This window comes from Mytilus trossulus, chromosome 4 (genome assembly GCF_036588685.1).
Source record: "Mytilus trossulus isolate FHL-02 chromosome 4, PNRI_Mtr1.1.1.hap1, whole genome shotgun sequence".
NCBI lineage: Eukaryota > Metazoa > Mollusca > Bivalvia > Mytilida > Mytilidae > Mytilus > Mytilus trossulus.
Window position 1 is genome coordinate 34,598,704 of NC_086376.1, and position 12,921 is coordinate 34,611,624.

A 12,921-nucleotide genomic window follows, 5' to 3' on the forward strand; every position below is an offset into this window, starting at 1 on the left:
CTCAAAATTCAGATTTGTGGCCGTATTTTCACTTTTGAAAGAAAGCCATAACTTTTTTGTTTTAAATGATAAACACAAATTGTTTTTTGTTATATAATTTGTAATTTCTGTATTTTATACGTCTCCTAAAAACTTATGCATTTTTTATTCAGAAATAATGCATATTTACCAAATGGTCATGAATTGAGAAAAAAACGTAATTGTTTGCTGTATATTTATCAACATTAAAAAAAATGTACTTCTTACAGCTTTATAAAATTAGGTGCACATAATCTCCCTGCAAAATGAAACAAAATGTTGTTTTAAAAAATAGGGGTCCATGCACACATTTTCAAATTAAATCAGTTTGAATGATAAAAATCAGTCAAAAAATGCATCCTTTCCTGACAAGTCACAGTTTGACGTCGCGAAAATAACATTTTACGTTAGCAACGTCATTATCTCCCCTGTAACTGTATCGTATGCCCTCAAGACACGCTGTTTTGACGGAAGTTAGGCTGCAACAATGTATTTCCTTATAATTAAGTCAGTATGAGATGAAACATTTATGGTAGACCAATAAGTTGTATATTAGTATTAATACATCTCATTTTCATATTTTGCAATCTTTAGAATGAAACATTAAGAAATTAGAATAATGGATGCATATATAATTTTTTTATAAATTTTAATTTTTAGCTAGCTCAAATTCCAGTATGTCCAAGTTTAAGTAAGGAACCAGTGAGTGTGAGATTGTGTGCTATAAATACTTACATCACATGTGCCTTGTGTGGTGGATACCTGTATGAAGCTTCAACCATTACAGAATGCATGCATACATGTAAGCTAAAAAATATATATTTATTTCTTATCTATTTAAATGATTTACTCGCTAAAACAATTTTTAATTTATGATTTTTAAAACTTTCTTTAACATACATCTAATCATCAGTGAACATTTTCTTTAGTTCACCACTTTTTGAAAGATCAACAGTTTGATAAATTTTGTTTCTCTTTTATTGGTTCTAAAATGGTTTAAACTATTGAGCAATATGAAAAATAAAAAAAAAATGTTTAATGATTGCTAATGAGACAACTATCAACCAGAGACCAAATAACTGAGATGCAAGCAACTAATTGTCATTTACCACTTTCAAAAAACAAGCAAAACCCATTACATTTTTAGTAAACTATGGACAACTTTCACATTTATGCAGTTTCCTGTACATTTGTTTCTAGCAATATAGTCTCATCCCTAAAAAAAGAGAATAATGATTATGATTGGAGATTCTTAAAAGTACATGATAAATGTATTATAGCCAACTATATCTTTTTAGTTTGTAAGACATGCATTGTAAGACATATAGAAAAGTGCCTTAGTTGTCCAACTTGTGATACAGAAATCCATCCTACAGACCCTATTGTAAATATCAGGTAGGTAAATCTTAGTTGCCTGTATTATCATTTACATGAAACTGAATTCCATCCTAAATTGAAATATTTTAAAAATTGGTAAAAGAAGGTAATCTGAATTGTCATACATGTGGTATGGAAATCTATCCTATCAAAGTTATTCTTTCAGATTGGTAGAATTTGCTGCTCTTTCCAGATAGGAAAGATTAATTAATTTCCCTAGTGGTTTATTCTATTAAAATTGAGAATGGAAATGGGGAATGTGTCAAAGAGACAACAACATGACCTTAGAACAGACAACACCAGAAGGTCACCAATAGGTCTTCAATGCAGGGAGAGACTCACGCACCCGGAGGCATCCTTAAGCTGGCCCCTAAACAATATGTATACTAGTACAGTGATAATGGACGTCATACTAAACTCCCAATTATACACAAGAAACTAAAATTGAAAACCAGACAAGACTAACAAAGGCCATGCATGTAAAATAGGGACTCATTTATTTATTGGGTATAGACATCGTATCTCTAGAGTACTTTATAGATATAAGTAGATGAAAAGTATTCACTATGAAGAATTAATGGTTCTAGTGATGTCCTGTATACCTTGTTATCTAAGGCGTAGTTGATCAAAGTAATCTGTAAGAATGGTTACTAAGTTTATAATTTGTTGAAGTTTGAAAAGTGGCTTCATAACATGGTGGGGGGTTTAATGGCCAAGTGGTCTAGATAGTTACTACTGAATTTAGCTTCCTCCACCAATAAAAGCTGGCTGCCACAAAATAGCCCAAAAGTAGTGCTTAAAAGTGGCATTTAAATCACAAAAAACAAATCAATTTAATGGTTCCATGTTCAAGATAAATCATCTGAGATAATTGAGATGATTTACCTTGATCCTGGAACCATTAAATTGATTTGATTTTTGATGTTTGTGATTTAAATGCCACTTATTATTCCTGTTAGAGAAGATGGTAGGTGTTGCAAAGTGTTAAAAAATCCATAAATTTTCTTTCTCTTTGTTTGATTATTTTGACAATGTTAATTAATTTTTCAGACATGATAGTACAATACAGGATATAGTCTACAGGTTACTTCCTAATGTCGCTGAAGGTAGGGTTGATAAGTAAATTAGCTAAAATTTATTTGACTGTTGATTATTTTAGTTTAGCGTGTTCTACAAGGAATGTGGCATATGATTGTTTTTATCCCCCTCCTAGTGGCACAGGCATGAAGGCTACCCTTGTCTGTACGTTTGAATATCACAAAGTTGGTTATTGTTCTTCAACTTTAGTATCTGTTGCCAAATGTTCTGAAACTTTAACATGATGGTTATTTTTACCAAACACAGATGATGATTTGGGTGGTACCTTTTTCAACATTCTTCAGTTATGTCCCTTAAAGACTCCCTTTATAAATGGAAAATTTGTTTAATTTTACATTTTTGCACTTGTACTTTAGTTTGCTACAACCAAATGTCTGAAACTTATATACACCCAATGCCTGTTAGTATAAAACACAGATCATGGTCAAATTTGGGTGGCATCTCTTTCTCCATTCTTGAGTTACGTCCCTTTATTAATGGAAAATTTTGGGATTTGTCGTTTACACTCTCTTACTTTTCTAAGCCTCAACCAAATGTTATGAAACTTATACACAATGTTTATTACCACCAAACACAGTTCAAATCTGAGTGGAGTTACTTACACTGTTCTCAGGTAACCACATTACTGTTTGTTATTGATGAATGAGAGCACGCAAACATCTATGTATGTATGTCAGTATCTATGAAGTAGTACATCAATAACTTGGAGTTATTTTTGCATTTTTTGTCAATAATTAAAGTCTATGATAAAATGTCATGTACAGGTATTGACATTTAACTGATAACGTTGGTTTCTTATTTTTTCAGAGGAACAAAAAAGAGAAAAAGAATACTATGAAGAACATGAAAGAAAAACTGGAGGTATTATTTGTATGCCAGAAATAGTTGAAAAATATTTGAAGATTTAGTGTGGTGATGGACTGGCAGTGCAAGAATGACAAAACATAAGGATTATTAATGGATTTGCTTAAATTGAAAAAGTTTGTTTAAATGTGTATGCAATACCAGTCTTTTCTGATGCTTTCTGATGTCTATATAAATTACTCACACAAGAATTTAGCCATCTTCTTTTAAAGTAAACAATCTTAGGACAGTTAATATCAGTATGAATAAAAGGAAATAAGGGCTATATGTCAATGAGACAGTAACTCAGTGACAAAATTAAATCAAAAGTTATCTAAAGTAATATCTCTTTCTAACTTTTTATACGACCGCAAATTTTGAAAAAATTTTCGTCGTATATTGCTATCACGTTGGCGTCGTCGTCGTCGTCGTCGTCGTCCGAATACTTTTAGTTTTCGCACTCTAACTTTAGTAAAAGTGAATAGAAATCTATGAAATTTTAACACAAGGTTTATGACCATAAAAGGAAGGTTGGTATTGATTTTGGGAGTTTTGGTCCCAACATTTTAGGAATAAGGGGCCAAAAAGGGCCCAAATAAGCATTTTCTTGGTTTTCGCACTATAACTTTAGTTTAAGTTAATAGAAATCTATGAAATTTTGACACAAGGTTGATGACCACAAAAGAAAGGTTGGGATTGATTTTGGGCGTTTTGGTTTTAACAGTTTAGGAATTAGGGGCCAAAAAAGGGCCCAAATAAGCATTATTCTGGGTTTTCGCACAATAACTTTAGTTTAAGTAAATAGAAATCAATGAAATTTAAACATAATGTTTATGACCACAAAAGGAAGATTGGTATTGATTTTGGGAGTCTAGGTCCCAACAGTTTAGGAATTAGGGGCCAAAAAGGGACCCAAATAAGCATTTTTCATGGTTTTCGCACCATAACGTTAGTATAAGTAAATAGAAATCTATGAAATTTAAACACAAGGTTAATGACCATAAAAGGAAAGTTGGTAATGATTTTGGGAGTTTTTGTCCCAACAGTTTAGGAAAAAGGGGCCCAAAGGGTCCAAAATTAAACTTTGTTTGATTTCATCAAAATTGAATAATTGGGGTTCTTTGATATGCCGAATCTAACTGTGTATGTAGATTCTTAACTTTTGGTCCCGTTTTCAAATTGGTCTACATTAAGGTCCAAAAGGTCCAAAATTAAACTTAGTTTGATTTTAACAAAAATTGAATCCTTGGGGTTCTTTGATATGCTGAATCTAAAAATGAACTTAGATTTTTTATTATTGGCCCAGTTTTCAATTTGGCCCAAATCGGGGTCCAAAATTAAACTTTTTTGATTTCATCAAAAATTGAATAAATGGGGTTCTTTGATATGCCAAATCTAACTGTGTATGTAGATTCTTCATTTTTGGTCCCGTTTTCAAATTGGCCTACATTAAGGTCCAAAGAGTCCAAAATTAAACTAAGTTTGATTTTAACAAAAATTAAATGCTTGGGCCTCTTTGATATGCTGAATCTAAACATGTACTTAGATTTTTGATTATGGGCCCAGTTTTCAAGTTGGTCCAAATCAGGATCTAAAATTATTATATTAAGTATTGTGGAATAGCAAGTCTTTTCAATTGCACAGTATTGTGCAATGGCAAGAAATATCTAATTTCACAATATTGTGAAATAGCAAATTTTTTTTTAATTACAGTTATCTTTCTTTGTCCAAAATAGTAAGCAAGAAATATCTTATTGCAAGAATTTTTTTTAATTGGAGTTATCTTTCTTTGTCCAGAATCAACTTAAATCTTTGTTATATACAATATACAATGTATATTCACTTTTTACTACCAACTGATAAATTTAAATAATCTTTACCATTCAGTGATAACAAGCAGTTTTTTTACATTTTATTTACAGTTTATTTTATGATGTATTTAAATGAGTAGTTATTGTTGCAAACTCCATTAGAATATTTTAATTGAGATTAGTTTTGGAATAAGGGAAAGGGGGATGTGATTAAAAAATTGGGTTCAATTTTTCTCATTTGAAATTTCATAAATAAAAAGAAAATTCCTTCAAACATTATTTTGAGAGGATTAATATTGAACAGCATAGTGAATTGCTCTAAGAGAAAACAAAAAATTTAAGTTCATTAGAACACATTCATTCTGTGTCAGAAACCTATGCTGTGTCAACTATTTAATCACAATCCAAATTTAGAGCTGAATCCAGCTTGAATGTTGTGTCCATACTTGCCCCAACCGTTCAGGGTTCAACCTCTGCGGTCGTATAAAGCTACGCCCTGCGAAGCATCTGGTTTATTTTTAGATTTTTTGCATTGTATGATATTATCAAATAACATACTATAGATTCTATCTGGAAAATTTGTATTTCTTTATTAGAATTGGTAAACAATAAAAAATATCTAGTTTTTATATGGGGAAAATACTCTCCAACAAATGCTATGGTTGGATATTATGGGAAAAAAATCCTCAGATAGACAAAGTTTGCATGATGGTTTTTGGAAAAAAGTGGCTACCCCTATTCCATCTATTTAGCCATGACTTGAGAAAATTTAGAAATATCCCAATGATCAGTAAAAGATGAATTGAATAAATAACTTATGTATGACTAATTTCCCAAATTGAAAACAGTAGTTCAAAGTATTTGAATTATTATTGTATTTTCAAATCTACTGTTGAATAATGTTTATTATAGGATTAAACACATTTTTTCTAGAGGTTATTGATGTGTAGACCGGGGCGATTAACTCACAAACTGGACTTTTATGTTGAGTTTGTGAGTAAGAGCCCAGGTTTACACATCAATAACCTCTCGAAAAAATGTGTTGAATCCTTATGATTAATTCTTCAGCCAAACATTTGTGATATTTAATAAACGTTTTTTGTTGTAAATTGCTACTATATATATTTACCATCAAAAGCACAATGGCAAGTCGTAACTAAGGAGTACGCCGCCATCTTGACTTTCTAATAACCATAAATGTCCGATAAGTACAACGGAATCTTAAATGAAATAGCACCTACCTCAAAAACTTCATGTCAATTAAAAGTTATCCAAATTTGAAGCGTACACATAACGAAATAATCTTTCCCTTTAAAATTTCCATTCGTATGACGTCGTGATTTGCCATGACGTAAATTCGCCAAATTCTTCATGAAATTTCGCAGAATTTTATTAAATTTTATTTTTAGACATTTTCGAAGCTTTAGTGCTTTAAATTTATTTCTTATTTTTGTTATATATGCACTAGAATAGTCACTTATATATGCACTAGAATAGTCACAACTGTTATGCAATTGTTTTTAAATCTCAATTTGCTGAAAATCCCGGGATCACTGCAAGCTTGTGTATCGCGCATGAATAGATTACAAAAGTAGTTTGGTAAATATGGTTTATCGAAGTGTAAACTTAGAGAAAAATTCTAATTGACCAATCCAATTCCAGTATTTATAGATATGCAAATCATATTAGAATTATGACATAATGGCAGTGTTAATCATGTATTTTTACACTTTATGTTTTCAAACTTTTATTGATTTTCAGAGAAAATATTACCAAAATTGACACTGCCTCCACCCCCTCCAACAACTCCACCTGCTCACAGTCATGACCCCTTCTCATTCCCAGTACAAAGGAAAAAGAAAGCTCATTCTAGAGGAAGTAGGAGACAGATCAGACGGGAGATTAAAAAATATTTCAATACAAATTTTGTATCGTTACAGCTAGAGTATGAAGGGTAAGGAAAACTTTATTATTTCTAATTCCATCAATTTCTTATAGTTCAATAATTTAAACTTGACGTAATTAAAAAGTCTGCACCATTAACTATGCCATGCTCCAGACTAGTACAATTTTATTTGAACTAGTAACTAATTTCAGTTTCAACAAAAATATTTATTTTAATCTACTCCTACTGTTTTCTCAACAGATGCTTCAAAGTATAATTATTTTAATGAATATGGCTTTTCAAATTATAGACAACAAATGGTTATTTTGGCCCTTTTTACAATTTTAGTTTGACAATTTTCTAATATTTAAGTATCTTATTTTCAGAGATGGTAATATGGAAGACTGTCCAGTAAGTGTGTATTTCTTTTAACATTTTATATAAACAATGTATATATTACTTCAAAACCAATGAATAGGGAAGTTAGCAATGACATTTGTTTTACATTTTTTTATCAAAATGGTTATCCAGTTTTCCAACACAATGAACTCTTTCAAATTAGCGAAAGGCAGAAAGGTTATAACTACAGCTCAACCTGAATCTATAACGGAATATCTGTAACTTTCTCTCACAATGTCATGTTTTTAAAGTTTTTCTTTGTTATTTATGCGGTATTTTCATTTTACATGAATTTTTCTATGTTAAGATGTAAAAAAAATAATAATAGCCATAAGATTATGAGAAAATATTAAATCTATAATAAATCATCTTTCTTTTTTGTAGCTTTTACAGGTAGAATTAGATAAGAAATTCTTACGAGTTACATGTAAAGCCACAGTTGGAAATATAGCTACATTTATTAGAAAAAAATTACAGTTAGAAAAATTTTATCATGTAAGTTAAGAAAAAGTAAAAGTTATTGTTATTTTTACATTGCCTTTTGTCTTGTTATGATTAATCTGGTATGTTATTGCTGCAACCTCTTTCTAACCAAGTGGTCACGAGCAGCTTATATGACCTAATAATGCTAAAAGGGCAGTATGAGTACATATACACATTTATATAAAGCTAACTGCTGATGACAGACAGTAAATAATCTTCCTTTCCCTAAAGGAGAATAAAAAAAGCACAACTAAATATAGGCAGTTTGCGCCATTTATAATTTATTGTGTATATGTGAAATGAGGGCTTGATTAATAACAGAAGTCTTAATTTTTACAGTAAAGTGTGTTCAAGAAACAAATAACCCCAAAATTTAAGATTAATTTCGATTTGAAAATACTGTATCAGTACATGTAATGTTTGCAATAAAAGAATACTTTTTGTTTTGAAAGTGACAAAACTTCTATAATAACAGCAGCTTAATGATAAAGGATCCTAATTTGCCTTTAGTTAGCATTTTCTATACAGATAAAGTCAAATTATACTCTGAATGGTTTTCTTCATGCTGTATTACAGATTGATTTATACCATCCAACAACTACAGCCTTTCATTTAGTACCTGCTAATAACTCTTTAGAGAAAGTTAGAGAACAATATTACGAAGGAGAGGTAAGAATATATCTATAGAATATCTTATTGAAGAACCTACTGCACTGTTCTTTTTCATGATTTTCCATCAAGGTAGAAACAGATTTAACTTTCAGTCTCTGGTATTGTTAGCATCATCAAATATTCAATATCTTTTTCTAACTTTTCTCATTGCATGAAAGGATATATAGACATTAACTGTACAGTGTCTTTAAATATCAGCTGTATTTGTACAAAGCTAAGAAACAGGGGAAATGCAAATTTCAGCAAGGTATTACTCTTGTTTCGAGCTGAGTACAAATACAGCTGATATTTTAAGTTTGATTTTGTACATTGTTTTCACTATGAAAGAGAAAAACTCACATTTATTGCATTTATTTTCTGATTTAAAATATGTCTGTTAGTATCTGTTCATTTTACCTTTGATTAATATTAAAAAACTGCACACTAACACTGATGGGTACACCCAAAAGAATCTTACATGGTCAACTATAATACATCACTCTAAGTAAATAATTATTTATAATTACATAACAACTAATTTCAAAAGTAATTATAGTATAACTAATCACTATATTTGAATATAAAAAATAAGACAATGCGTGACCGAACGACACATAGATTAAACGAGTGTGCAGCACAAGTTTTATCCATAGCAGTGTTCGGTCTCAAGTTGTCTTTTTTTTATATTCAAATATGGCGATTAGTTATTCTTTTTATTACATTGGCAAATGGCTTTTTTTATGAAATTAATGTAGAAAATGTAAGGAACTATATCTTTTTCCTACGCATTGACAAATTGTTTTGATCCGACGTTATCGATGTCTTGACAACGCCTATTGTTGTATGACGTCAAAGAGTGAAATTACCACGTTTATTTTTATTTCACATGTGATTTTATCGGTTTTATTTAACTGGGAAATCAATGTAATTCATTGCAGCCGATTTAATAAAAATAAATAACAAAACATTGTCCGGTTCAAAACAAAGGTGTATGATTTGTCCTAAGCTTCAGAATTTTTAACTGAACATGACATTCAATAAAGATGCTGAATTGACATTTTTCATGTATGATATTGTGTGTTGAATTTGAAGATTAGCAATGGAGAAAATAGAGTAAATCTTGCTGTTCATGTTTGTCTGTTAGCAGAAAATTGGTTTATTTCATACTGCTATAAAGAAATGCTTGAAAAAAAACAGGAAATAAATTAATCTTTAGTTCACATAAGATCAAGCAATACCTTAAACCCATCAACAATGATACATAAACATATTCTAATGCAATTTGGATGTAACAATTTTTTTCATTGGCTAAAAGTTGCCGTCAAATCCACAGTTGACCAGGCGTAACTAAGGAGGGACCCGCCATTTTGAATTGATTGAATCAACAAATGTTTGATTACTACTATATAATCGAAAATAAAACAACACCTACCTCGAATTCGCCGTTTTAATGTAATTTTATTCGAATTTGAAGCGTACAAGTAACGTCATAACCTCCAGTTTGTAAGTTTTCATTTGTATGACGTCACGTTTAGCCATGACGTCTTTGTGCAAAAATCATTCATGAAGCTTCGCGGATTTTTTTTATTTGTCAAATTTAGACCTTTTTTAAAGTTTTATCGTATTATTTCTTTTTGTAATGCATTAGAATCGGAATAACAGTACTGTAGTTGAAGAGTTGCCACCGTCAATTTTGATTTACCAGTAAAACTGCATTTGCGACCGTCAAATCTACAATTGACGGTGTCAACTCTTCAACTACAGTACTGTTATTCCTTAAGTCCAGAGTTGGCAGAGCTTTTAAAGGATATATGTATAGTATACAGATACAGGCTAGTGATATTGTTAGGGCTGTTTACGTATGACAAGACACCTAATTGCAGGAAATATACATATATCTGATGAGTGCAGGAATATACATATATAAGGTTGAAGTATTTCAGCTCTAATTAGTTTACATAATCTATTAATTCATTGATTTCACAACTCATTTTAGTTATTTGTTTGTTTTCAGGATGTTATAATGGAATTAAGATACAGGATCACTGAGGATTTGTGACAGGAATTAAGATTTAAAGTTAACCAATCTTAAATATACACAACAATTCAACGATATATATACTAGGGCAGCAAAGATTCTGTGGTAATGTAAATGATGATTGACAGTTGATAAACCGTATGAAAGGGATGTTATTGAGGAGTTTTGCATATTGATACTGAGACATTCATGCCAGTGTTTTATAAATGTGTCTGTATGCCTTGTTTGAATTTGATTAGTATTGTAGAGGTGTTTGATGAAAATAACTGTTTTTCTGTATTGTTAGAGAGCTTTGCACTCATTTTAAATATCTAGAACAGAGGGAACATAACCTTAAAGTTGTATAAAACTTAATTTATGTGGAGTAATTATTTACAATAATTCTTTTGTAAAAGAGGGAGATGGTTGACCAAATAAGCTAAGGATTTATAGCTAATGACATTTGGACTTAGGAACCCTAGGAGCAATAAACTAATGTCAGTGTTAATTAGACATTAAAATTCAATAATTGTGGTCCTTTTACACTGTCTATAGTAAATAGTTCCATAAATTTGAGTTAAGTCTTTGATGAGGGTTATTTCAATGAAATAGAGTTAGGATGGGAACGTCTGTAAATGGATAATGGTTTACTTTTTTTAAAATTGTTATTTGGATGAAGAGTTGTCTCATTGGCACTCACACCACATCTTCCTATATCTATATAACCATAAGTGTCAAAGGACTTCTGTTCTAAAATTGAAACTTTCTTTACACATTATTCTATGAGTTATGCCCCTTGGTAATAGAATTGTATACAGAAAGTAACATTGTAAGCTATCATAGGCCTACATTTCCTGTTGTTATTTATGATAATTTTTAGAAGAATCAAATTTTTTGAGTTCTTGATTTTTTTAATGACTTAATTCATGAAAAGGTAATTAATTATTTTAAACTTTTACATTGAATGTTAATGAAGATGTGGTACATGAAATGAACTATTTATTGAAAATTTGTTGTAAGCACTTAGGAAGACTTAATTTTTAAATTAACATTGGGAAAGTGAAATAGCCCTCAAACATAACCATTAATAAACCTGGGTAAAAACTATGCAAATAACTAGATGCTCAGCTATGAAAATATTTTGTCTATATGATAGTTGTGAGTTAAAATGTCTTATGTCCTGATTTTGTATATATTCATGTAAAATTATTGATTTTTATCAAAGGCAGTAAAATATTAAAACCTGTTCAAATAACTTTGTAAAATGTAATTCATGAAAACATTGTTCTTTGAATCTTAAGAATTATTTTTTTACATTATTTGTTTTTTTTCGTAACAAATGCCACTGTTTTGCAATTATTTACATGTAATGGACAGCAAATTTAAATTATTCCTGTCAATAGGTTATAATTAAATTTGATACATACAAAAGATATTACGCTTTATTATTTTCTAATAAATGTAACATTTATGGCAGCACATTTCCAACAAGTGCAGCATTAGCATTTGTATGTTCTGTAATCATGGAAATCACATTGTTAATCATCAAGATATTAGTTGTTAAAGTTTTTTTTGAACACTGCTGTTTTATTTATTTATTACTTGGTACCTGTGCCTATATATAGTTATTGATGCAAAAGCTCACTGACTTGGCAACAATTTCCAGAAATCAAAACTTAAACCTCTTTTTCAGGTTTTTAATTGACTTTCAATAACCCTGACTGTTACACCAAAACAAAGTATGAATGAAACTAGACATGTGGTATGGTGTGAGCATCTGTTCACTAGTCAATACTTTATGATGACATCTACATCTCTTCTTACATACTACACACTACAAATTACTAATACCTTTAGTTGGACATCAACATGTTGTCAAGCATCTATGATCGTGTCTATAGATGTCTTGATAACTTGCATTGTTGGGTTGCTGCTTTATTGGCAATTATCTCATATTTTGTTGATTTGTATAGATTATCAAGTTTTCTACATATTGTGGGCTCACTCATCAAAAAAGTTCATATTGTGGCTTGTGGCTTTATATTTTATGAGATCTATTCAAAGAAAACCTGATTATCTGTTTATTGTTCTATTACTGATTTTCCCCCTCCCTAAGACAGTTTTACGCTTGACGAATGCAAGCTTGTTAATGTCTCCACACACATTGTAACGTTGCTGATAACTTCTCCTCACACATTGTGATGTTACTAATAATGCTGTCTCTCCTCTCAAAGCTGTGATACCAATTATGGGGTGACTGAGCAGGATGATATAGGCATAGGGAAGGACAATACTGGTAAGACCAATGTGAGCTGCATCATCTTGTGTTGATAGTATAG

The 12,921-nt window shown here is 30.5% G+C and overlaps 1 protein-coding gene across 2 annotated transcripts in view; it reads left to right on the forward strand.

Moving 5' to 3' along the window:
• The window catches only part of LOC134715181 (polycomb group RING finger protein 6-like), a 21,369-nt gene extending 9,214 nt beyond the window's left edge, over positions 1-12,155 (forward strand). For both annotated transcript variants that reach the window (XM_063577188.1, XM_063577189.1), the window contains exons 4-12: positions 679-820; positions 1,317-1,413; positions 2,446-2,501; positions 3,301-3,354; positions 6,909-7,101; positions 7,419-7,443; positions 7,816-7,926; positions 8,491-8,583; positions 10,580-12,155. In XM_063577188.1, coding sequence (XP_063433258.1) covers positions 679-820; positions 1,317-1,413; positions 2,446-2,501; positions 3,301-3,354; positions 6,909-7,101; positions 7,419-7,443; positions 7,816-7,926; positions 8,491-8,583; positions 10,580-10,624 — 816 coding nt within the window. In that variant the 3' untranslated portion in view covers positions 10,625-12,155. The remainder of the gene's footprint in view (positions 1-678; positions 821-1,316; positions 1,414-2,445; positions 2,502-3,300; positions 3,355-6,908; positions 7,102-7,418; positions 7,444-7,815; positions 7,927-8,490; positions 8,584-10,579) is intronic.
• The last annotated feature ends 766 nt before the right edge of the window (positions 12,156-12,921 follow it).